This window comes from Peromyscus californicus, unplaced genomic scaffold (genome assembly GCF_007827085.1).
Source record: "Peromyscus californicus insignis strain IS unplaced genomic scaffold, ASM782708v3 Scaffold_16__1_contigs__length_79575227, whole genome shotgun sequence".
In the NCBI taxonomy this organism is placed as follows: domain Eukaryota; kingdom Metazoa; phylum Chordata; class Mammalia; order Rodentia; family Cricetidae; genus Peromyscus; species Peromyscus californicus.
In genome coordinates, this window is record NW_026294458.1 from 4,978,766 (window position 1) to 5,006,206 (window position 27,441).

At 44.9% G+C, this 27,441-nt stretch overlaps 1 protein-coding gene across 5 annotated transcripts in view; it reads right to left on the reverse strand.

The window, feature by feature from the left end:
- The window catches only part of Vps8 (VPS8 subunit of CORVET complex), a 236,527-nt gene that overhangs the window by 108,956 nt on the left and 100,130 nt on the right, over nt 1-27,441 (reverse strand). For all 5 annotated transcript variants that reach the window (XM_052740097.1, XM_052740098.1, XM_052740099.1 and 2 more), the window contains 9 exons: nt 26,307-26,349; nt 24,095-24,167; nt 23,297-23,416; nt 17,279-17,350; nt 12,800-12,919; nt 11,719-11,775; nt 7,719-7,801; nt 6,140-6,224; nt 5,125-5,223 (listed from right to left, as the gene is read on the reverse strand). In XM_052740097.1, the coding sequence (XP_052596057.1) occupies nt 5,125-5,223; nt 6,140-6,224; nt 7,719-7,801; nt 11,719-11,775; nt 12,800-12,919; nt 17,279-17,350; nt 23,297-23,416; nt 24,095-24,167; nt 26,307-26,349 (752 nt within the window). The remainder of the gene's footprint in view (nt 1-5,124; nt 5,224-6,139; nt 6,225-7,718; nt 7,802-11,718; nt 11,776-12,799; nt 12,920-17,278; nt 17,351-23,296; nt 23,417-24,094; nt 24,168-26,306; nt 26,350-27,441) is intronic.

A 27,441-nucleotide genomic window follows, 5' to 3' on the forward strand; every position in this document is an offset into this window, starting at 1 on the left:
TAAGACTTCTCAATCATGAGAACCAGAATTCGGATCCAAGTATGCACATGGGGCAGTTCACAAATGCCTGTAACTCCAGCTCCAAGGGATCTGATGTCCTCTTTCGAACTCTGTACACACATGTGTACATACTATCACATATATACATACATAAATAAAACAAAATATTTTTGAAAACATTCGAGTGGAAGTCATGGGAACAAAAAGAACACATGAAGAATCAATGAAACACAAAGTTGATTCTTCACAAGATTGACAAACCCACAGTTAAAACTAACCAAAAGAAAAAGATCCAGATTAATAAAATTAAAGATAAAAATTGAGGTATTATAACACATCAGTGAAATACTGAAGATTGTGAGGGCATGCTCTGAAAACCTGTATTCCAATAAACTGGAAAGCTACAAAAAAATGGCTAAATGTCTATGTGTCCAACCCATCAAATTAAATCATGAAGACAGAAACAAGTCAGACAAATCTATACCCAACATGAGATCGAAACAAAAACAAGTCTTCCAGCTGAAAGAGCACAAGCCTGGAAGGGGTGTCTGGGGGAGGGTCTGCAATACCTTCAGGGATCAGCACCAATGCTCCCAAACTCCCACAAAATAGGAAGAGGAAGGACAGTGCCACACTCGTGGTAAAAGCCAACATTACCCCAATATTAACACCAGATAAAGACACAATACCAACTAGTACTGCAGTCAACATCCCAGAGGAACACGAATGCGAAAGTCCTCAAATAGTGGGAAATTCATTTCAACACCCATCAACTGTATCCTTGGCTTGATCTCAGTTGTGCTAGGATGGTTCACCATGTGCAAATCAATGCATGCAACACACCACATGGGTAGATTCAAGGAGAGAAAACACAGATCATGTAAATACATACAAAAAGGCTTTACCAACATGCAACAGCATCCCTCCATGATAAAAACCTTGGGGTGAGAAAGAACAGAACACATACCTTCACATAATAAAGGTTGGCTGCAGCCACATTATACTAAATAAGAGAAAAACGCGAAGCCATTTCCATTAAAACATGGAATGACACCAAAGTCAACTCACTCCTATTTGCCAACAGTATGATCTCATATGTAAAAGATCGTAAGACTCTGCCAGAAACTTCTCAGAACTGATATTTTCAGTAAACTAGCAGAATGCAAAATCAACATTAAAAAAAAAAGTCACTGTCCCTATATACCAGGAATGAACACACTGAGAGAAATCAGGAAAGCAATCCTATTCACTATAGCTAGAAACAAAACAAACAAATGAAAACTTTGAAATAAATCTAAGGAAGGGAAGGACTTCTTCAGTGAAAACTTTAGAGCACTGAAGGAGGAAACTGAAAAAGACACTAGAAGGTGGGTAGACTTTCCATCTTCAGATAAATATTATGTGAGGGAGACCAGCTCCCTCTTATTTCCCCAGGGAGAAATGCGGAATATGTAGATAGAAGTATAGAGGAGAAAGATAGACAGAAAACACAGGATAACCTCGGAAGGGCCTCGGTCCAAATCCACCAGCCCCTTCTGTCTCTTCAAAAGGGCTTTTAATGGAATGCCAAGGGATGGAGCAAAAGACCTCTCCCGAGCACAGCCAAGTGCAGACCATTCCAGACACCTGGTGACCATGCATGTGGTCAAGCCATCCCCTAATGCAGCCCTGCTGTGTAAAGCAAGCTCAGATCTCAATAGGAAGCTTTTGTGGGCTCCCACAATTTATGGATGTAAGAGACAGATCTGCAGAATATTATGAAAAAGTTTATATTACCAAAAATTGTCCTGGCTAGTTTTATGACAACTCAACACAAGCTAGAGTCATCTGGGAAGAAAGAACCTTACTTGAGAAAATGTCTCCATCAGACAGGCTAGTAGGCAGATCTGTGGGGCATTTTCTTGATTGACAATTGATGGGGTGGTGGCACCCCGGGCAGGTGGTCTTGGGTGCTATAAGAACGCAGGCTGAGCTCAGCTGCAGCGCATAGGAGAGCAGGCCCTTCACCCTGCCTGGACAGCACACTAGAGCTGACCCTGTTGTGTGTTGGGGTGGGGGGGTGGGGGGGACAGATGAGCCAGCCCTGAGGGTGTGAGGACAGGAGAGCTGACCCCGCCCCACTCCTATGCCCCCTATAGCAATTGGGAGAGAGGGCCTTGCACATTGTCTGGACAAAACAGTAGAACTGGCCCTGGTGTTATGACTGTGGCCATGTTGGTATCCTAGGAGAGTGCCACTGCCCAGGCCAGGCTGATCTGAATGGCCTGCGCGTCACCTGGGGTCATGGTATTGTCCAGGCCAGTGCTGCTGCCAAGGGTCCACGTCTGGGTCCATGACCCTACGGCAGCCAGGGTCTGTGTTGGTGACCGAGGGCCATGCTGCCATGGGGGTCAAGCCAATCTGAGCGGCCTGCACTGCCATCTGGGGCCATGTGACATCCAGGCCCAGACTGCTCCTGAGGACCATGTCTAGGTCTGTGGTCCTAATGTCCATGGCCCATGGTACCATCAAAGACCACACAAATGCCCGGGGTCTGGAATGCAACCTATAGCCATGCTGGTGTCTGAGGGCTATGGCCATGCTGGTGGTGTCTGAGGGCTATGGCCATGCTGGTGTCTGAGGGCAGTGCCGCCACAAGGGCCATGACAATCTGGGTGGCCTGCGCTGCCACACAGGGCCAAGGGATCATCCAGGCCCAGGATCTGTGGCCCAGCAGCAGCCAGGGTCTGGGCTGGTATTTGTGGCTCCTGTTGCCACCAGAGGATGAGCAGATGCACTGGGTCTGGACAGACACCTGAGACCATCTTGGTGCCTGAGGGTCTTGCTGCTACCAGGGCCATAATGAACTTGATGACTTGTGCTGCCACGGAGGCCACGGTGACATCTGGGCCCAAGCTGCTGCTGAGGACATGTCTGGGTCTATGTTCCTGCTGCAGCTGGCATCTGTGATGATGTCCATGGCCTGTGTTACCACAGGGAATAATAGGAACCACATGTGTTGAAATCCAAGGGCCCGTGCTGAGCTGGCCCTGCCCCTCACTGTCCCTGGGATAGCTGGCCCTGCCCCTCACTAGACACTGCAGCAGGAGGGCTGGCCCCTGCACCACCCCTCACCACTGGCATGGAGAGCTGAGGGGGGCGGTCCCAGTGGCCTTGACTGACCAGCTCAGCTACCACTCAGACCCACATCCTGGGCCTTGGGTTTGTCCACCCTAACATCTACCCCATCTATGACCTGCTGGAGTGCGTGAAGGGACTGGTCCTGCATAATGATAACCGCAAGATATCGAGAGGAGTTTCGGTGAGTGTTAGGTGATGACCGTGTGCCAGAGGCCTTGAGCCAGACCAATGAGTCACTGCAATGAACATTTTGTGGGTGGGACTGATTAAACAAAAGGGTGTACTGGTGACACACTGCAGCTCCCGATGCCACTGGGATGGATGAAGTGGTGTTGGAAGGACGGAGGAGCAGGGTAGTTTGTTTTGTTTTGTTTTTAAATTAATTTTTTGGGGGGTGCATGCTACAAGGGGGAGGGGGCAGATATGGAGGGACCGGAAGATGAGAGGGACTGGGGTGCATGACGTGAAATTCCCAAAGAATCAATAAAGAACTATGTAAAAAGAAAAGCTAAGTATAAGAACTGAGGAAAACGCCTATAATATCTGTCACTACTTAGCAAAAGTTAACCTGGAAAATACCCATTCAAATGGTACAGTTCAGAAGGTTTAACAGTCCCAGCTCTGGTCCCCATCTGAGGTAAGGAATGTGCCCCATACTTCAGCACCAGCTCCAGTTGGTCAAAGGAAGTTAGTGAGGTGCGCAGCCCTCATTAGCAAATCTTACACAGCAGGTAAGGTCAATACGGAAACCTTAACTGGCTACAGGACCAAGAACAAGTGGTGGTCCTGCGCGCCCAGTCCTGCCTGCCTGCTCAGTCCCGTGCCTCAGTCCTGTCTGCCTGCTCAGTCCCGTGCCTCAGTCCTGCCTGCCTGCTCAGTCCCTTGCCTCGGTCCTGCCTGCCTGCTCAGTCCTGCCTGCCTGCTCTATCCTGCCTGCCTGCTCAGTCCCGCACCTCAGTCCTGTCTGCCTGCTCAGTCCTGTATGATCGGTCCTGCCTGCCTGCTCAGTCCTGCACCTCAGTCCTGTCTGCCTGCTCAGTCCTGTGTGCTCGGTCCTGCCTGCCTGCTCAGTCCCGTGCCTCAGTCCTGTCTGCCTGCTCAGTCCTGCCTGCTCGGTCCTGCCTGCGCAGTCCTGCCTGCGCTCGGTCCGCGCTCGGTCCTGCCTGCGCGCTTGGTCCTGCACCTCAGTCCTGCCTGCGCAGGACGGCTATATCATCTCCTCCAAGGCTCAGGGAACATCACAGAGCAGGGGTGGGAAGAAGTAAGAGCCGAGGAAGGGGAAATATGGACATGACGCAGCCGATGCACTCATGAACTCACTGCAGCTGTGGTCATCTGCACAACACTGAGCCCATCACCATTTCATCCTAGAGGAGGGGCCCATGAGGCTCCCGCCCACCCTTAGAGACTACGGCAAGTAATGGTAGCTGGGGGAGGGGTGTTATTTTCTTCAGTGGTATAGTCGTTGCTCCAGTAAATAACCTCTCACCCATACCTGGGCACTCAGTGGGTCACACACACAAAGAAGATGTGAAAGTTGTGGTGGCTTGAAAGAAAATGGACCCCAAAGGGTGTGGCACTATTAGGAGGTATGGCTTTATCGGAGCAGGTGTGCCCTTGTTGGAGGAAGAGTGTCCCTGTGGGGGTGGGCTTTGAGGTCTCATATATGCTCAAGCCACACCCAGTGTCTCAGTTCACTTCCTGTTGCCTTTGGGTCAAGATGTAAGGACTCTCAGCTCCAGCACGCCACCATTTCCCACCATGATGATAATGGACTGAAACTCTGAACTGTAAGGGAGCCACCACAATTAAATGTTTTCTTTATAAGAGTTGCCATGGTCACAGTGTCTCTTCACAGCAACAGAAACCTTAACTAAGACAAAAGTATGAGGGGGACTTGAGAAGAGGGTTCTAGTGAGAGACGCAGGAGAATGGGAGGAGAAAAGGCATGAAAATGCTAAAAACACGAAACTGTCAAATTCCTTAAGGACTTGGAGTCAGTACCTCCATATGATCCATTGCTTTCTGCCACACAGACTGCTTCTCCTCAGCACTATGGCCAGGGATAGATAAGATGTTGTGGATGTAATTGAAGACGTCTTCCTGTGGAGCACAAGACAAGGCATTCAGCCCTCCACTGAAGCAGAATTCAGAGACTGTTGCTATCAGTACCAGCACGATAAACATTATTAGGAGGTGAAAAACCATTTGGATTTGGAGATAGTTTATGGAAACTGGCATTAAACAGGAAGAATGAGATGTAAGCCATAGGTAGACTCTTCCAAGTTCTGAGTCTACTCCACTTACATCTGGTCTCAATTTATTAACCCTCAGTGACCTAACTGAATGTGGACTTTGGTTTGTGGTAAAACCTGTCCACGTTGCCAATTTCATCTCAGATCTCTCTTGCCCTTGTCAAGGATGCTCCATCTGCACTGATTCTCATTCCACCCATGTGATCTCCATCCAGTGCCCTGAAGATGTCCATCTTCCCCAGCTTTGCGGCCTTCATGTCCGCTCCTCCCTGTGCGCTCCTCCCCGTGCGCTCCTCCCTGAACACTCCCCCCTCTGCACTCCCCCCTGTGCACTCCTCCCTGTGCGCTGCCCCCGTGCCCTCCCGCCCCCCCGTGCGCCGCCCCCCCCCCGTGCGCTGCCCCCCATGCCCTCCTCCCTGTGCCCTCCCCCCCCCCCGCCCCGTGCACACCCCCATGTATCTCTATCTCAGAGCTCACCTCTGAGTGGCTTCTCTAATGTCAAGAGTCAGATTACACACCACTCCCTGAGACTTCTCTGCTTGCTACAGTCCCTTGTTTTCCTGCAGAACCACACTCCACCCTGCTTTCCGAGCACACTATTTAATTCTACATTTGGTTACTATCAGTATCCATCACCGAGTTATAGACTCAAACTTCAGGGACTCCACATTTTAATTACAGCAGAAACTCAACAAAAACCAAGTGAATACGGCTGGGGGAGAGGGTGAGGGCGGCTCAGACGGGGTGAAGCAGCTTCTACTTACCTCTCTCAGCGGGTCATGCAGGTAGCAGTCGATGATTTTGTCATACTGGTGTGCTCGCTCATACATAAATTCACAGATTTGATAACTGGAATGTGAAAGGACAGACTTCAGTTGCCAAACAGGCAGGTGGCGATGTGCTTCTGACATTCAGAACTTTACTCAAGCGTGTGTAAAAGGGAATGATGTCATTTTCAGTGCCAAATAAAGATCTAAGAATTTTTATACAAGGGCATCTCAGACTCGGAATCTCACATCAGGGACACAGTAAACACCTGCAAATATTTGAACTCTGCAAACCTCTGGAACCTGTTCCCAGGAATGTCAGATAAGGGTATGTGGTTGGTGTTATGTCTCTAAGAGAGAGGAGTGCCTGCCTCTCTCCTGCCTCCTGCCTGAAGGTGCTGCCGAATGCCATGTTTTCAAAGGCCTTAGATGGTGTGCTGTCTGTTTTCTAAAGAAATAGCTGGTGCTAGGTATCAATAATTTGCAATAACTTGTTTCTTTGTTCAAAACTAAATACAATAAACTAGGTAAGAGTTAGCACACTGTACCTTATTTATTATGCTAAACTGTATATCATTTCTACTAAATATAACTGTCATAATCTAAGAAATAAAAACATCTAGAGCTGGGCATGCATGTGACGCCAGCACCTGGGAGGTGGAGGTGGCAGCAGGACAAACCACGTCTTACAGTGCACACCCCAGGGCAGCTGGGGCTACACAGTAGAACCTGTCTCAAAACACCAAACAGACCGGTACGGGATAAATAAGGTGAAGCACAGGAAGACTGCTTGCTCACTTTCACGTTAAAACAAATATATATTTTAATTCATACGATACATTTCTGAACATTTTGCTAATTTTTAGAATTCATATGAAAGGCAAAAAACAAAAGCAAACCAAAAAAACCCCCAAAAAACAAAAAACTCATGTTTTTGCTACTGAGGCTGCTATTGCTAATGTCCTTTCTTTCTTCCTTCCTTCCTTCCTTCCTCCCTCCCTCCCTCCGCCCTCCCTCTCTCTCCTTCCTTCCTTCCTTCCTTCCTTCCTTCCTTCCTTCTTTCTTTCTTTCTTTCTTTCTCTTGTTTTTTTTCCAAGACAGGGTTTCTCTGTGTAGTTTTGGTGCCTGTCCTGGATCTTGCTATGTAGACCAGTCTGGCCTCAAATGGCCTCAAACTCACAGAGATCCGCCTGGCTCTGCCTCTCGAGTGCTGAGATTAAAGGCACATGCCACCACCACTCGGCCTACGCCCTTTCTTTCTTTCTTTTTTTTTTTTTTTTAATTAAGAGATTTTCTGTTCATTTTACATATCAACCACGGGGATTCCCCTGTCCTCCCTCCTCCCACCCCTCAGCCTTCTCCCAAACCCACCCACCATTCCCACCTCCTCCAAGGCAAGGTCCCCCATGGGGAGTCAGCGGAGCCTGGTACATTCAGTTGAGGCAGGTCCAAGCCCCTCCTCCCTGCACCAAGGCAGCACAAAGTTTTAATAGCAAAAATGCAAAATAAACTAGGTTTCATGTAGGAGAAATAACAGTTCTATGAAAAATTAATATACAGCTTCAACACAGCTCACAATTCAGCCTTTTCTGCCATGCGGATGAGCCGACTCTCTTCAAACTGGACTATGCCTCCAGCCTGCAGCAGTTCTAAAAGGACCTGAGGATTTAAAACAAATGGGTAGAAACACTGTGAGGTTTGTTTTATTTACTAGTTCTCTAAGGTCCATTTACCCATGCCATAACCTTCTATCTTGTGTATTACTACTTGATGGTATTTTGGACTGCGTTCACTACCATATGATGACTCTGCTTTTTAAACATGGAGGGAATACCACAGCATTTTCAGCCCCATACATTCACATTAACCTCTAAATACCTGTATACACCATTGTAAGAAGCTCATTTCTGTTTGTATTTGATATGTACGAGTGTTTTGCTGCATGAATGTGCACCATGTACACATGCGTGGAACCCGTGGATGCCAGAAGAAGGTACTGGATCCCCTGGAATTGGAGTTACAGATGGCTGTGAGTTGCCACATGGGTCCTATTGTAGGGATCTAGTCACTCCATGTAGGGTAAACATTAGAACAGAATAGTTGTTTTCTAGAAGTACTTTGACCTTGAAGAAATCTTGGTGTAAATCAGTGATTGTTTTCTGTGATTTATAGAGTTGTTTTTTCTGAAACAGTTTCATAGCTCAAAGTCCTCACATTCAGAAAGATCAGGAATTCAAGATCAATTGAGCCACATAGTGAGTTCAAGGCCAGCTTGGGCCACATGAGAGTTGCCTCAAAAAAAGGTGACATTTTAATCCAGATGTCATGGTGCACACATATAATCCCAGTACTCAGAATGCTGAGGCAGGAGGATCATGAATTCTAGGCCAGCCTGGGCAACACAGCAAGACCTCATTTCAAAAACAAAGACAAAAACAAAAGCAATAAAAGCCCCAAATACTGATGCTCACATCACTTTACCATAGTGGCCGAAGATCAACAACCAACAGGGTTAGGCTGCAGTTAGGATCTCAGGCCTGCGTGCTGGCTAGGAGGCAGATCTGGGTCACGACCCTTGTCAGGGGGCCAGGAAACCTTCACCAGGAACTTCTTGTTTATTATTTTGATGTTAAGCAAGACTGGCCTGATTTTTACACTCAAGACCCAAACTTAATCCGTTTGGAGCGCTGGAATGTACTGTCATATGCAATAAAAAAGGAATAAAATCTATTCACTCTGTCAGTTTGGAATAAAATAATGTAATGAGTTGAAGACAGTCTTACCAACTCATTACAGCTGACTGCCATCAACAGGAATCTTTGTGTGCAAGTTATTCAATATTATTAAATTAAATTAAACTAATTTGTAACTATGTGTGTTAAAACCAAAGGTAATGAAACTTAAAACTCAGCACTTCCTATGATTTCATCCTCTTTTGCTGTTCTATGCTCTTGAGGCTGGTTCTGCCCACTGCAGCTGCATCAGAATGGGGTGGCGGCGCACAGGTGTGCAGCTAGGCATCTTCCAGTTCCATGCTTTGTAACCACACACAGAAGACGAAATAAGCCATAGTGGCATGCCTATAAATCATCAAAATGCTATTGGAAGTCTTGCTTTTTGAAGGGCTGTGAAAACAAGCAAGCAAAAGAGGGCAGACCTGTTTGTGGTCCATACAACCTGAGATGCTGACTCTTTGGATCTCTGACAGAGACAGTTGGTCAGCCCCTGGTGGAGAGCATGGAGGAAATGCTAATAAAGCAGCTCAGCTAAAAAGTGGCACTGTCTGGGCTAGCAGGGAGGGGAAGGGGCTTGCCCCAAGCCTGACAAGGAGAGAACTGACCCCTGAGAGTTGTCCTCTGACATGCGCACTGCCACTCACACACACTAAGTAAATAGATGCAATTTTCCTAGTGTGTCTGTCTGCAGGCATTTCATTGTGAAGGGGAAAAAGCAGTCCTTTACTTTTTATTCCAAACCGCTGTCTGTGAGGAGTATGGGAGAGAACAGCGGGTGGTGGTGTAGGTGTGAGAGGACGGGTGTGTGGTGTGCAGTGCTGGACAGAGGTATGAAAATGTCAGGGTGAGACCCACTGCCTTAGATGCTAACTAGAAGACAACGATAACAAGCAATGCGTTACCTGATTTGGCAGAGCAGTCAGGTTTACTTTCGCCTTACTCATTTACATAAATTTACATAAACGGCAACGTTCATATCAGAACTGTACTTGGGGGAGCTAATTACTGACTATAGGCACACCACTGGAAAACACTAAGAAATGCTGCATAAACTAAGTCTGCTACGTGACAACCAGTATAAGGAGCCCCGGGTTAGCAGGGAAGAAGTTGCCAAGTCCTAATTTGAATTGTGACCTTGAACGACTTAGTTATCAATTTTCACTATTTCAAAACCCGAGGAGGGAGAGCCATGAGAACAGGGCACCTCTGTAATTAGTACGGCCAAGGTGCTGTGGCTGTTTTTCAAAGTTTGACTTTCAAAGACTCAGCCACATCCAAGCACTACAGCCAAACCCTGAAAAGTAAACACACTTGCTGTGGAATAATCCTTTTGTACACTGCAAAGATTTGTCACTCCAATTGGTTTAATAAAAAGCTGACTGGCTGGCAGCTAGGATTTTCGGGGCAGAGAGAATGATGGGAAGAAGAAGTGCAGAGTCAGGAGTCACCAGCCAGTAAGAGAATGAGTCAGACACACGAAATGGCATAGAGGTAAAGCCAGGAGCCTCGGACAGCACACAGATGAACAGAAGTGGGTTAAGTTGTAAGAGCTAGTTAGTAACAAGCCTGAGCTATCGGCCAAGCATTTATAACTTATATTTAGTCTCCGAGTCAGTTATTTGGGAAGCGGCTGCCAGTTATTTGGGAGTAGGCGTCTGTCAATGAAGCTTTTCATACTAAGAGGTCATATGCACACACCACGCACACCATGATCTGCCCTCACTGTGCATAGGTGTAACATACAAGTTCTCTCACTGTTATTTGTACTCAGTGTAGCTTAACAGGAAACCAAAATGCCGGCCTTGTTCTGAAGCAGTCTGCATTGGTCACTGGGTCATAGCCGAGCAGCTGAAGGGTTCACTGCTGATAGTCTATACTTCATCAGAGTTTCCACGTCTGCACTACACCCAGGAAGGCAGCTCAACAGCCAAAACTCTAAATTCTTGTGACTTAATTACTTATAAAGTTTGGTATCAATTTTAAGTGGGCTGGCTTAGTACCCAGAATGGTGGCCAGTTGCTATACCACTGATTAACTGGGGTAGGGGGACAGGTGGATTCTAGTATCCAGAATGGAGTCCTCCATACAGCAGCATCTTAGGATACCCCCAAAACTGAACATGCCAGCACTCAAGGTCCTGTAGTTTGTGGTTCTGGGACAGAACCCTGAGCTGGAGTAGCATGACAGACACTGATGTTGCTATCTGAAGGATGGGACATGCTGGAAGCAGATAGCTCCACTCGGACTGGATTGAGCAGCCAAGCTCTGTACGCCTCCCTGTATCCACACTGATTGCCACCACCTGTGAGTTGGAGTATGTCCCAATCATCTCCCCTTCCGTGTAGTGAAGCTGCTACAGAAGGGCCCTTTCTGGCTTACTCTGTGTGTCAGAGTACTGATTGACAGGATCTGGGGTCATCTAGGAAGCAAGCCTCCAGGCACACTGGGGTGGGGGTTGGAGGGGTAGAGGTGGTGGTGGGATCTAGATTAGGTTGGCCTCTGGCCATGCTGTGAGGGATTATCTTGATTATGTTTACGGAGTGGAAAGAGTTACCCTAAGGGGGCAGCACCATTCTCTGTGTCTGGGTCTGGACAGCATGGAAAGGACAAGGCTGGCCGAGTACCATCGTTTGTCCCCCTCTGCTTCCCAAGTGTGAGTAACATAACCAGCTGCCTCAAGCCCCTACAGAGAAAACCTCCCTGCCACGATGGACTCCACATGAACTGAAATAAATTCTTTCTCCCTTCAGTGCTTTGGTTAGAGCATTTTATCAAGGAGCATAACTAGAAAAGACTCCCCTTGCCCCCAACCTCCAGCAAAAAGAGTGCCAGTGCTCATACCTGCTGTCTCTCAGAGTGGCGGGAATCATCGTCAGGGCTGCAGAGGAAGCCAAGGACCTGGGCAGAAGTAACAGCAAAAGTTACCCTTCCGGGTCAGCAGCTGATTCTCACTCACCTGTAACAATCCCCACCTTGTACGGCGTTGTCCCAGCCGAGGACGTACTGTGTGAAGCATCAGGCTTCCAGGATGCCTGCAATTCAGCATGTGCCCTATACACATTTTATTCATTCATTCATTCATTTGTTTGTTTGTTTGTTTGTTTTGGATTTTAGAGGCAGGGTTTCTCTTAGCCTTGGCTGTCCTGGAACTCACTCTGTAGCCCAGGCTGGCCTCGAACTCACATAGATCTGCCTGCCTCTGCCTCCAAGTGCTGGGATTAAAGGTATATACCACCACTGCCTGGCTGCTTCTACACGTTTCCTTACTGCTAAGAAATATAACTGAAGCACTTTACTTTAGGAAGGCATGGACTTCAGTCAGGACGCTTGAATCGGAATCCTATCCTAACACATATAATAAGATTTCTGCTAGAAAAAAAATAATAATCTAAGTCTGACTTTAGTTATTTAACCTTTCTGAGCTTTCTCTGAAAAATGAGGATAAATAGACTGATTTTAGGACCTCTGGAAAACTTAGTGAACACACATAGAGCTTTCTGGCTCTGAGAAGTGCTCAGTACTGCACGTTATTATCACTGACTTCTCTAGACAGAAGGTAGCCTTCATACTCCCTGTGGGCACGAAGGGCTGTTCTGACTGTGACTGAGAAACGCCTGGAGAGTCATTTATAAGGAGATTCAGACTTCCCAAAGTAAGCTCTTCTCCAGACGATCAATGTGGTCTTATCATTATCAAAGAGAGACACTTAAGTTAGCAAATTCAGAAGCAAGAAGTTCTAGGCAACTTAGAGTAACCAAATAACTGTTAAGACAGAATAATGATAGGCCATGCTCCCATAATGCTAGGCGTCGGGCAAACTCGTACTGCCCAGAACACATGATTAAGACACACTTGAACACAGTCCTCTATGAACAGAGAACAGAAGAAACCAGCCCCAGGTCTCACTGTTAAAGACACTTACTTGATCAAAGAGAGTTCTGTTCACAAACAAGGTATTGTCGGGCTTTGCGAGCTGCCGGGCGAGGAATGTAAAGAGACACCCCACTTGTGATGGGGTGAAATCTGAATTCTCCACCATAACCTGGTGAGCAAAACAAACCATTTAGGCAATACTCCATCTGGTTTGAATCAAAAGCATGCATGCACATGCACGAGCGCGCGCGCGCGCACACACACACACACACACACACACACACACACACACACACACACACACAAAGATTCTTTCATGAGCTGTACAAGAACTGGGCTCAGCACCATCTTGAGAAGGAACACAGCTACTTGCATATTCTCAAAAACACCACTGAGATGGTTTCTGTCATGTTTCTAGCAACTGATGAGAACTGCATTTCAGAAGAATTCAAAGAAATAACGATGGTTTCTCTCTAGGATTCCTAGAGACGCCTACTAAAATAATTCTAATTTAATTTTGCTAACCTCACTAAAGATCTGCCTATCAACAAGGAAAGAAGGATGCTGCTTTGGGGGTTAGTGATCCTGTGTACAGCAGGGATACAGACAGTGTGGGGAGACCAGTGTGTGAGTGACCTCATGGGCCCAAGGGAGGGAGGGGGTCCTGTGCTGCAGCAGCAGTGACGGACAGGGAGCCTCAGTGCAGACAGCCGCCAGGCCAAGTGTTCCTACACATGGAAAACGTAAAAGTGACACATTTGAGCATGATCAGTAGCTGGACAATCCTGCCATTAACAAGAAAGAATGCAGATGTTTGTGGTTGAAGGTCCTACATGTTGGGGGCTGTCAAGTGGATTAACTGGGGTAAATTTTCCACAAGTGAAGGTAGAGTATCCAGCCATCCACTGTAAGACTTCCAAGTTCCATCCCGTTATCCTCTACTCAGACACAAAGCATGAGATTTTGCCTGCTATGAAGCGGTCCCCCGAGGCCTACTTTCTGACTTACTTTCTTACTTTGTGAGCGACACACCCCCTCCTTGGCCCTCCTGCTTTTAAGAGGACAGTCAGTGCTTGGTCAAGTATACTATCACTGCCCAGTTACACTGGCAAGAAACATAACCCTGAGTTATACACTCCTTGCATATCTACATCACTAGCCAGCTACGTCGCCCCATAACACGTGTTCCAGCCCATGATCTTCAGAGAGCTGTCCACGGCTCAGTCATCACCCTGCTTAGCGTCCAAGGTCCCTTTTCTGAGACTCCAATCTCAGGGCCCAACCAGTACTCCTCTATGTTGTTAGCCCTTCCTTCTGCTCTGTAAGGTCCCAAACTGTCAGACTTTACACATACCTTCCACAAAAGCAGTTCCAACTCACAACAGATTCCTTTGCCAACTCAGCAAATGTCTAACTGATTCCATCTTACAATTTCTCCATTTTTTTTTCCTCCAAAATATTTCAAAGGCCTTAAAAAACTTCCTAGGCATCACTTGGTCTTTTGAGTTTTTCCCTCTGCAACCATATAGCACACGAGCCCGTCTACCTGTCCCTGTCACTCATTTGTTCCCCTGCTCTCAATACCTCCCTCCAAAGCACACTTCCACACATGTACAAGCCTGTCACCAGAAAGCAGTGACCTCTATGTTCACTCCTCATTGATTCGAGGCAGCTCTAACAGTGACGGCATGAAAGCACAGCGGCCTGCGAACAGTCACGGGGAGTTACGGAGCCCCACGGGGAGTTACGGAGCCCCAGTCTCGGCACTGGGATCATCCTTCCAGACCAGTATAGATTCAGATTCAAATTCCAACTTGACCAATGTATAAATGTTTCTTAAACAGCTACTAGATTTCAGGTACTGGAGAGCACATGCTCTGGACATGCTACAACCACAAGCCTCGGTGGATATAGTAAGTACAGTATAACATAATCAATACAATTAATACAGTAAATACCACTAATAATAATCCTTGGTTTCCATCTTCAGAAGGCTCAAGATGAGACAGGACAATCTGTAAACCATTGCAATACACCGCGCAAGTGCAACACACGGTATCCTGAGGACATAAAGGAGCTCTGCCCGGCCTAGCCGTGTGTAGGAGGACACAGAAGGCGGTCAGGAATCTGACAGAAAGGGAGGGAAGGAGCATGAGTGGCTGAAAGAAAACCCACGCAAAGGATGTAAGTCATGACGATGACACAGAAGCTTGGTGACTTCAATAACTTAGCATGGGTGAAGAGCATGCAGAACAGCATGCGTGTGGAGGTAGAGGGGATGAGAGGGAACGGAATCAGTGATGGAGTAGCCAGGGATTATAAAATATAGAGGCCCTTAGATGTCATATGAAACCACTTCAATGGACATAGCGAAAAGTGCTATATACTGGGCCATAGTTTAAATACAGCTTGTTCCCCAAGGTGTACGAGCTGGAAGCTTGGTCCCACTTGTGAAAACAGTGGAATTTTTGATAGGCAGGGTCTGGTGGGCAGAAACCAGGTCATGGCAGACATTGCTCTGTGACGAGGCTGATGCTGAGCTGCCCTCAAAAGAATACACCTGATCCCTACAGTATCTCCCTGGCTTCTTGACTCTCACACCCACTGACGCCATGCTGTAACACAGCCAAGGAGACTTTCACCAGAAGCCAAACAGGCAAGGCTACCCAATGCTCTCAGCTTCCAACGCTGTAAGCTAAATAAATCGTTTTCTTTATAAGGTCCTCTGGTCTGCCTGATGGTAAAAGTGCACTAACATACTCTCTCGTATCTGTTCTTCCCTCCTCACTGATAAACACAAGCTCTAATTTTTAGCTGAGCATATGGCAACCCATAATGCTTTGGTCTCTCTTAGTAGCTGTCAAAGTTCTAGATAACATACAATAAGCAGATTTAAAGTACGCAACTCTGAAGGCATTTCCTTAAGGACACATTTCCTTCTGAGTCTTTCTGACACCAGCTTGCTAGCTGCAGGGGAACAGCTGGCCCCGAACAGCTACACTGAACCAGACAGAAACCATGTGCTAAGTGTAATAGTAACAAAGCAAGCTCAGTCCCTGGAGGTTCTGAAGCCACTCCACTGGATCAGATTGCCTATGTCCAGCTTAAGAAAGAATAATATATTTTCATAATAGGCTATGTCACTTTGAGTTATCTCACAGGTACAGTTTAATTGCAACTGATCTAACAGAGATCTACAGAAAAATACGAGCTAGACGAAAGGCAGGTCTACAAATAGGTAGACTCTCCAGGAATGTAGATAAAAATTCTTTACATTAACCACCTGGATTCATTTAGCTGACTTTATTTGAGAATCCAAAAATGTTATTCTCATAGTCATTATTGCCTATCTTACAAGGCTAATAAATAGCTACATTGAGATGATGCCCATACTGTGTGCATGCCCTGCATATTACAAAGAATATTACAGCTGTAGTATGTTTGTGCCACATATAACTAGAGGACATTTTAATTCTGGCCTCTCAATCAAAGCAATCTACAAGGAAGGAACCTCTATTTTATGGGCAGATGAAGAGTGATAACTCTAAGCTTTCAACGGAAACCCTCTGAAGAGCTGCGCCAGGCACCCGCCTGTCTCCGCACACTCACACAGCATCAGCACAAATCCTAAAATAGGCCTTTGTCGCCTCTGAGGCTGGGTTGAGATAATCCTCAAATCATTTTAAGTGTCACCCATCATCTTAATGCCATGGCAGAGCATGGTACTACCATAGTAACCAACTAAGGCTGGAAAGAGACAGGGACTTTTGGCATTAATTATTTCATAAAGCTGTCTCTATTATTACACAAAATCATACTAATAAAGTGATTACCAAAATAAATATTTCTCAAGATTCTCACTCTGTACCCCAGCATCCAGTCTAACACTACAACACAGGAAGCTTTTTCAATTAATCATTAATATTTCATTCAGAGACCATGATTGGAAAAAGTATAGAGACAACCAGCCAAATTAGTGGAAACACATGAACTGTGGACCAATAGCTGTGGAGGCCCCATGGTACCGGACTAGGCCCTCTGGATAAGTGAGACAATTGTTTAGCTTGAACTGTATAGGGGGTCCCCAGGCAGTAGGAGCGGGACCTGACCCTAGTGCATAAGCCAGCTTTTTGGAACCTAGTGCCCATGGTAGGACACTTTGCACAGCCTTGGTGCAGGGAGGAGGGGCTTAGACCTGCCTCAATGGAATGTACCAAGCTCTGCTGACTCCCCATGGGAGACCATGCCTTGGAGGAGGTGGGAATGGGGAGTGGGTTGGGGGGGAAAGCTGGGGGGTGGGAGGAGGGAGGAGAGGGGAATCTATGGTTGGTATGTAAAATGAATAGAAAATTTCCTAATTAAAAAAAAATATTTCATTCACCTCTTGAGGACTAAACACCATAATATAATACGAGCACTGTAAAAAATGGCTCCACTAGACAGACTATTTCAAATCCTGCTATAAAAATTTCAATTAGTTTAATATAGTATCAATCAATAGAAAGACATGCAATCTTTGAATACTTGCTTTCAGTAAAATATCCACAATGCGTTGTTGGTATTCCACAGCTTGCTTGTCATTTTTAAAATCTTCAAAGGTCTAAAAGAGAGAAAGACAAAATTTAAAGTCAGTGTTATTTGCTAATTTTAGAAGGAGACAAATTACTAAATACCCCCTCTTTAGCAAGAAACAACTGAATTTATTTCCTTTTATAAAATGATGCCTAGATGATCATTAAAGTATTTTAGAAACAAAATGAGGAAGACCTTTGTACTCTGATTTTTAAGGAATATTATCCAGTAACGTCTTCACCTCAGATACATTTTTGTGGAGAAAATATGCTTTCGGAATGTTACCCACCCAGGTCAAAAGTAACTGGAGTTTGGTACATGAGTCCAAATATTTCAGATAACAAGAATGGCCATTCCTGGGTGATGCTTCTTATGCTACATTTCCACAGAAATGACATGGTGTAAAACCCACACAAATTCCCAAATAAAATAACCATTACTCATCAGGTTCTTTTTGTTGCTGTTACTTTAAGATTTATTCTTGCTAGGCAGTGGTGGCACATGTTTTTAATCCCAACACTCATGTGACAGAGGCAGGCAAATCTGAGTTCAAGGCCAGCCTGGTCCAGGACAAGCCAGGGCTATTCAAGAAACCCTGTCTTGAAATAAACAAAAAAAAAAAAAAAAAAGATTTATTTTTAAAGATTTGCTTTTACTATTTTAATTACATAATTATATAATTACTTAATTATATATTTTATATACACACATAATTACACACACGCACGCACATGCGGGGGGGGGGGTGAGAGGGGGTGTGGGGGGGTGTGGGGGGGGGTTCCACAAGAGAACAAGTGCTTACAGAGGCCAGAGGTGCTGGATGGCCCTAGAGCTCCAGGTGGTTGTGGTCACCTGACATAAAGTGCTGGCCCCCCCTTTTTAAGATTCATTTTTTATTTCATGTATACGAGTGTTTTGCCTACATGCATATGCATCTACCACATGCCTACCTAATGCCAGTGGAGGCCAGACAAGGACATCAGATCTCCTGCAAATGGAGTTACAGATGGCTGTGAGGTGCTGTGTGGGTGCTGGGAATCGAACCCAACTCCTCTGCAAAAGCAGCAAGTGCTCTTAACCACTGAGCCCACTCCAGCCCCAGTTATTTCTTATATTTAATGAGAATATATATTTATGAAATTAAGTAAAAAGCTATAGCATTTAATATTCATGACATTCTAAAACCTTAAGATGAATATGATATATATAGAGAGTGTTATTATACTTCCAAAAAGTGTTTGAGGACAAAGACAGACCATGTTACAGAACACCAAACAGCAAGGGACTGTGGATGGAGCATGGAGGTCTTTATGCTGACAGATAAAACCATAGGAGAACCTGGAATGTTCAGCACATATGGTTGTCCTTTAGCAGAAGGAATGCAAGACCTCTTATCTTCCCAGAAAGCTGGGAGCAGACATGCTTTCTAGCCTGGTGACCTTTGCACTATCTCTGTGGCTGGAGACCACACCAGACCCTCCCCCAGACCATTATCATAAACTTGTTTTTCTCTGTCAATCCATTAGAACCTATTTTGGTGGGAAATTTTTAAGTAATCGTTATTTGCTAATTTTAGAAGGAAACAAATTACTAAATTCTCTCCCCCATCTCTGTACTCAATGTATAGAACTTATCTTTACAGAAGGTGCCCATGTACTTTACAAAGAATTTCAACGTAGCCATGTCCCACCTTATTTACCTTACTTTGCTCCTCGAGGAGATTTACGTATCATTTGTTGTACACATGGGATTGAGTTAATTACCACAGTTCTGTTGGAGGCTCCGCTTCAGCGCCCCTCCTCCCCCTCCAAACCCTGCCCATCAGAAAGACTGCCAAACAGTAGCTCCTCCCCCAGAGCTCCTCAAGACAGTGCTTACAGGGTATTTAAGCTCCGGTCCATAGACCTTCCCCGTGATTTCTCTCCTGCTCCCACCGAGATCACCTGGGAGTGCTTTGCTCAGATTAAACCAGGTCTTATTAATTCAGCTTGATTTGGCTTACTGCATCAGCGGAGAAACCTAATACCAGGGATTCAAAATACTTATCACCAAATTATGTTGTGCTTAAATATGCCTAAAATAAACCACTTGGGGTCAGATTCTTGAAGTTTGAACCAACACCAGCTACTGAACTGTGTTGACTCGAACTGCCTTCGTGCCTCCCTCTGCAGGCCTGTGGAGGTCACAGAGACCCATGAAGGGCTGGGCAACCTAGAACCAAAGCCTTAGGACAGACGGGTGTGACGCCACAGGCTTAGTCACCATTCAGACTAGTACTTGGAAATAACTGAAATGCCAGTTACTGTCATGAAAAATAATTTTCATGATTTCTACAATTAAGAAAAAAGGTTTTCAGGGGTAGGCATTTTAAAAATACTCAGGGTCTACAGCTGTGCAATTCACAATAGCCAGGAAATGGAACCAGCTTTGATGACCATCAACAGATGGATAGAGAAAATGTGAACCGTACACACAATTTTACACAGCCATAAAGAAAAATGAAATTATGAAATCTGCAGGAAAATGAATGTAATTGGAAATCATTACGTGAAGGAAATAAGCCAGACTCACAAAGATAAATAATCCATGCTTTCTTCCACACGCAGAACCTAGTTTTACAGTGTTTGTGCATCTGTGTGTGTGCGTGCGTGCGTGCGTGCGTGTGTGTGTGTGTGTGTGTGTGTGTGTGTTTATAAATACATGTTTGTGGGACAAGGAACTAGAAACAGGGTCATGGGGAGGTCGAAGAGACCATCAGGAAGTAGGACAGAGAAAGGTGACGGACACACGTGAGGGGACTTACTGGATAGAGAAGAGAATCGGCTGGGAGGAGGGCCACGGGAGAGAGGAACAACAGATCAGAACAAAGTACAATGAATGCATGTATGAAGATGCATGAGGAAACCAAGGACTTAGTATTAGAACCTAAAAATTAATTTTAAAACGTATTCTAATAACAAAAAGTGTAAAAATAAAGAAAAATAATGATGATAAAGCTTCCAAAAGGCCAAAAATTTTAAGCCTAATTACCAGGATGAGTTTCCATATTCTCCAAACAGTGCCAAGCACAGCACTTAAAAATTTTATATTATTGCCTAATGTGTTCTGAATGTAATATGCGTCAAAAACCCTGGGTTCTGGGTGGCAGCATGTAACAGTAGCATGTGACACAAGCACTAAGTCCATGCAGGACTACCCACAAAGGAACAGAAACTGAGTCACACCCAGGCACACTGAGCAGGAGTGATAAAAGACCCCGAGCATCTCCTGCTGTTTGCACTTAGCACCTCTGGTTCTGAGGAACGTTAATTAACATAGAAATGATGGTTGCTATATTCTTGACCAAGGAAATAGACTTCATGTTGTCCCAGTGGAGTTTTAAAAAGATCTGCATGGCACGGGCTTTCAAGACTGTCAGCTCTATTCAAGCCAGAGAACTTCTAGTTTTGAAATGGACCGTGAATTTTCTCCAACTTCTTGTTCCTCTGATTGGCATGCCCTTCCCTTCCTATTTCTGCATGGCACATGCCAGGCACTTTACAAACAACCACTGAAAACAAACAAAACAGCTTTCATCTGCTCTCTCTTGGGCCTCCTGGCTGCTGCACCTGGTCCCCCACTACTTCTTTCCCCTCCCTCCCTCCTCACATGGTTCTGGGTCATGTCCACTCTGGACTCTCCCAGATGTCCCTGCCTCTGACTATGTCTCCCTTTTATCCAAAATAAACTTTTTCCTCCACTATTAAAAAAGAAAGAAAGAAAACAAATAAAACAAAAACAGCCATTGAATTATCAAGTTAATTATTTACACAGAAAAATAAGAGAACAAAGGAATAATTAATCTCCATTAATCTGGAAAGTTCAACCAGAAGATATTTCTATACTTAAATATGTCCCTGCCTGAAGACAAGAGGATGGGTAAGAAAATATCTTACTTCTATCTTCTGACATTAGGACATGAATACACACACACACACACGAACACACACACACACACATGAACACACACAATCTCTCTCTCTCTCTCTCTCTCTCTCTCTCTCTCTCTCTCTCTCTCTCTCTCTCTCTCTCCCCACCCTCATCCCAGGCTGCTAAAGTGAGATGTCACTGAAGATACAAAGGGTACCATTTGCTATAAAAATATTATTCAACTATTGAACTGATTTATATCCAAAGGCACGGAGAATTAACAGGTGGTCTATAAATAGTGAGAAACGAAAGAGAATTTCCATACGCATTTTCCTCTCTGCTGTATCCATTCACTGCTTTGAAACACACACTCAAAGTTTGTTTCTATGAATCTAACAAGGTGGTGACATAAGAGTGTAAATGCTATGATACACATAATGACATCCTTTGGTAGCAACAGCTGTCAAAATGGCATATCACTGCTGGAGTAGCTCTCCACAAAGAAATGTAGATCCAAATCTCAAGTTCAAAGTTGTCTAGGAATTTGGACATAAAAAAATTAAAGATTAATATGAGGTTCTGGATGATAATGGTGGCAAGGTAAATATTAGCCAAGGTCAACAAACATTCTATGTAAAAGGCGGGCTGGTAAACATGCCGTGCATTGTAGGCTACAGGTGGTCTCCATCACATAGTCTTTACTTCTTTTTACCACCTAGTAACACATTCTTAACTTGTACAGGTTTGGGGTTAAATGGGGCTGGACTTAGTCCTCAGACAACTGTTTGCAGAGTCCTGCTCTATCTCCTCACAGACACCCCCAAAATAAAATAATGTAAAAATAAATAGAATAGAATAGAATAGAATCACTCTCAAAACATGTTTAAAGGCAAAATTAAAATGAGAGCAGCTATCAGAGCCTTCAAATGTCATGGAAATGGATGGTGAATGTCTCCTGGCCTGATCATCCCTGACTTCCTGTTAGTTCTCTTCCCTTCCTCCATATGCAATTAAAGTTAAAGCTACTGTTTGTGGAGTTAAATGATCAAATTTAACCAACCCAAACTATGAAGCAATGATCCTTTCATTAGCTTCTTAGTAATTCAATCAGTTATATTGCTGTAACTTATAAAAGTGACATGTGCACACAGAGAGACAGGCATCATCTGACAGTTACTGTTGGCACTAAGATGCACATTTTCTCCAAACACTGTGTCTGTAAGTGTTTTATATATTTGTGAACCTGATAACTTAACTAACTTAACTCACTAACACCATAACATAAGCACTTTCCATCTTACCAAAAGCTAAACAAAACAAAAAAGAACAATACAATACTATTTAATTGGGAAGAGTCAGTACATTTTATACAATTATTCCCCTAGATGATTATGTAAAACAGAAGACCCAGCTTATCTGAATTCACCTCTAATTAAACATTTATGAAGATGCTTTTCCAATGGGGACCCTCCACAGTCCACTCAACTGCAGTTAAGTCTACTGCGCTCATCACATCTCCCTCAGAGCCTCACCCATACTGTGGACACTAGTAACACACTGTGTGGAATCAGAGGTCGCACCACCTAGCCAAAAGCTTTTTAAAAAACAAAAATGTTGGGCTGGAGAGATGGCTCAGCAGTTAAGAGCTCTGACTGCTCTTCCACAGGACCTGGGTTCAATTTCCAGCATCCATATGGCAGCTCACAACTGTCTCGAACTCCAATTCCAGGGGATCTGACACCCTCACACAGACATGCATGCAGGCAAAATACCAATGCGCATAAAATAAAAATAAATAAATAATGAAAAAAGTGCTCTGTTTTTATAGCATTTTACAAATACAAAACAACCACAAAAATGCTCGTTTTTGTTTCTGAGGAGAGACAACAGCAAGAGAAGAGCTGCAGGCAGAGTTGAGGGGCCCAACAGTCTGAAGCGTTTCAACTCCTGACTCACCGGCTAGAGCAGTACTAGGTGCGGTTCTTTTCCTAATTCACAAACATGTACGCACACAAATGATCTTTGGATCATTTGAAAATCCCTTAAGAATCACAGGGCCCCTTACCAGTGCCAATACATTCAGAAATTCTCTTGTGTCAAAATGTAGCAAAGTCCGAACATAAGGATAGACTTCTTCCTCGGAGGACGCTTCTACGGAATGCAGACGAATCAGAAACTCAAACACCTGCAAGTTAAAAGCAACTGTCAAGTCTTTTCTATCATCTTACATCTCACTGGAGCGAGGATTGCCATGTGGAGAGAACAAGGGCAGGCTGAACCGCCCCTTTAAACTGCCACCATGTCACACAGTGTCTCTTTTAAATCCTCTCTTAAGCAAAGCGTTAAAGCTGGTGACACTGTAGCTTCTTGTCCTCGGAGTGGAGTTCCTGAGCGATGTTTAACCTCCAGCAGCAGCTTACCTTCGGTCAGTATACTGGCTAGCTTTGCATCAACTTAACACAAGCTAGCGCCAACCGAGAAAACCGCTTCCACAAGCTCAAGCTTCGGCAAGCCTATAGGACATTTTCTTAATTATTTATTGATATAGGAGGGCTCAGTCCATTGTGTGGTCCCCCTGGGCTGGTGGTCCTGGGTTCTAAGAGAAAGCAGGCTGAGCAAGCCATGAGGAGTAAGCCAGTAAGCAGCACCCCTCCACGGCTCCTGCATCGGCTCCCGCCTCCAGGTTCCTGCCCTGTGTGAGCTCCCGTGCTGACTCCACAGTGACGGAGTGTGTCGTGTAAGCCAAATAAACACTCTCCTCTCCTAGCTGCTTCTGTTGATGTGCTAATCACAAGAGAAACCATAACTGAGACAGCCATCTTAAGGGGGTAGGCAGCAAAAACGCTGTGAAAATAATACTCACCTGGTTTTTAACCAAGGGAACAAGATCTTCAGGGATGTCACCAAGGGGGTAGGCACGACCTGCCAGGCAACAGCTAGAAAACAAGAAGAGATCTGAAGCCTTGAAAAGGGATAACTTCACGTGAGCAATAGTTTCAACCCTGAGTTCTGTAGTGACGCTGACTCAACTTTGGTCAGGTCAGGTTCAAAACCAGGTCACTGCTAAGGACAATGCGGTGCACACTCCAGAGGCCGGAAGGCAGGGTCAAAAAAGATGGTAAGAAGGCTGCAGTGACTGGTGCAGAAGGGAAGCGGACACAGAAGCTGCCTTCACAGGGGAGGTTTACTGTAATTAGAGTTCCTCAAGGCCATGATGGGGCCTCAAGGTGGAAAGAAAACATTAGACAGAAACAGTACAATACAGAGAGCTGAACACAATGGAGTCTTAAAGGGAAGGAGCAGTTTCCCTCAAATCCTAGAGATGCCTTGCATTAAGAGAATGAAAGTGAGTGAATCGGGAGGGGGCAGAGAAGGGGAGGAGGGAGGAGAAGAACAGGAAGAGGAAGAGCTACCACAAGCAGGATGGGGCGGGGAGGCCAGAGGAAGCTCTACAGACAGACAGCTTCATCTTTGGCTGTCCTCATCACTGGTCCCTGAGGACCAATCCCCAGAACAACGGCAAGTTCTGACTTGCTAAAATCTTTTGAGAGTGTGAGAAGTTTGACCTCATTTGAGTCAGCACAGCACAGGGTACCTGACAGCGGAGCACGGTGGAGCCAAGCACCATAAACCGAGAGCTGTCAAGTCCCAGCATTGCCTCTGAACTCTCCATTCCAGGGAGAGCTGGAAGGAGGTCTGGCTTGACTCAGGCGGTGGGGTCACGTCTCAGGGTGCAAGCTCACATTTTAACAAAGACTTCTGAATATTTTCACCAGAAAGCTTCCAGAGAGAACTGTATTAACACTTGACTTAAATGTCACATTATAGCCCATAAATATACATCATTTTTATGGTTTCAGTGCTATTTAAAAAAAAAAAATTAAAAGATGATAGTTCAGAAAACACTGGTGATGGGGGCGGCCCCTTGTATCCTGTGCCTGAGCAGAGGCCTCCCTTCCTGTACTGTACTCAAGGAAGGAGGTTTGGACCATAGGCCATCCAGTTCATAATTGATACAAGCCTCTGTGTGTTTACTTGGGATCAAGCAGCTGCAGGATGCGGGAGGGAGAGACAGGAAAACTCCAGCTACACTACATCAAACACCTCAGACTTGGCATCTAGAAAGAACCTAGCGTTACCATTTAACTATAGCTTGCCTGTTAGAGGCCTAATACTCTCCGAGACTTTTAAACCAGAGGTTTCACGATGGTGGGTAAAACTCGGCAATGAGCCATGGTGATGAGCACTGGAGAGAGGGCCTTTTAGGGGGAGTCAGATCCGAGAAAGGACTTGCCCTGTGGCTTCACCTCTGAATCAGAGTTTCTTTTAAAAAAACTGATCTTAATTATTTATGAACATCTGAATATGAATATGGGGTAGGAACAAACTTTACACCTCTAGGAATCCGTCATCAATTTTTAATAATAAACAACTTGGTACCAGATATTCTAGAGTTTAAAATATGATACTAAAGTGCTAGGTAACTGTTGCTATGTTCTTACTGGTGAATCAAGGTAAGAAGTGTGAAATTGCTCTCAACGTCTACTCCAATGCTACGGGAACTAAAATGATGCTCTGAGGGGATCATCCACTTCCCCACCTCCCTGCCAAGTGGCCCCATGGCCAGTTCTACCAGGACTGAGCCTCATACTCTACTGGGATGAACGTTCTTCTATGGGTAAAGACGTAAACAGTACAGTTTTACCTCTGCCACTAATGTCTCTGTGACTTAAACAAACCTCTTGCCCTTACATGTAAAACAGGGGTAACACACATCACCCAGACTTTCTGATAGTAAAAGGAGAATATACTATACAGCAGGTATATTCTATACTCTCAACCAGCAACAGAGAATTCTTTGCTAAGGGGACTATGCTGGGCACCGTAGTCTATGTGCCTGGTCCTTTAGGCCTATCAGGAATAACACAAAATGACTTTGGATATTGCCAGACATGGAACCTGCTCTACATAAAATAGCTTTGAAAGAATGAAAAACCCTACACAGACAGGATACTGTTACCACTTCAAACACAGGGAGTCAGGGGACACAGTTAGATACATCAGAAACCTCTCACCTGATATACACCAGGAGCTTGTTACCCATAACAACTTGCTCATCTGGAACAGAAAGAAAAGCACTTGGCAGTTCACTCTCCAATCTTTTCAGAACTGTAACATTGATGTGGGGAAAAACTCTCAAAGTTGGCTTTAAGATGAGGTAAAATACATTTCCAAATAACATAAAATTGAGATGACAAATTACTGTCACGTGTTAAATTTCCCATTAGATTGTATTTGTAGATACATGTAGAGCTAAATAGATGCTTACGAATTCTTGTTGATAGCCTGGGAGCAGGGAAGGGGGAGAAAAGCTGATGAACTGAGATGTAGTTATGGTGTGTTCTCATTGGTTACATGAACACCCACCACCCACAGCGCACAGGGCTCAGGAGGCCATGTTTCCAAATGTTTATAAAGTAATAAACCTTGACTAAACATACTGTTCTAAACTATGTTAAGAGATTCCGTTATTTGGTAAGACTTTTAGAGCACCAAAAAGATAACTGGATGAGTTTTTAGCTGGGGGGAAAGGTAGCAAAAGATGGAACACCATCAATCGGGTGAAGTGATTGGGAACACTACGGCGTGAAGACTGAAGGAAGATGGTATTGGTAAAGAAGAATGGGTATTTCTGGTTTTATAACATGAATCCTGGACATAATTCAAGTAAGAAAATACCTTTATCAGTAATCTTCACAAATATGAAAGTCTGTAATGTTCCTACAAATAAAACTGAACTTCTCAAAACGACATGAATAGCTACCTTTTGCTTTAATTAAAGGTGCTATTTGATCCACCTCAACTAGTACGGCACATGACAGCAATCACCTCACTGATGCACCAAGTTCAGGTTTACTGACTGACGGTGTATGTTTTTAGCGCATGTGTGCATGCATCCATGAGTGCATGTGGGCAGGTTCGAAGACAACTTCGGGAGTTGGAGTCAGTTCTCTCCTTCTACCATGTAGGTCTGGAGCTTGAATTCAGCCTTGGCAGCAAGAGCCTTTACTCACTGAGTCATCTTGCTGGCAGCAGGTTATGTAAATACTTTAGCTGTTAGAAATCTCAGCAAGAGTATATCTAGTTCAGAGAACATTCCTAGAGAGCTGAATTTACTTATTAGCATGCCCCTCTCCGCCATCCCATTCC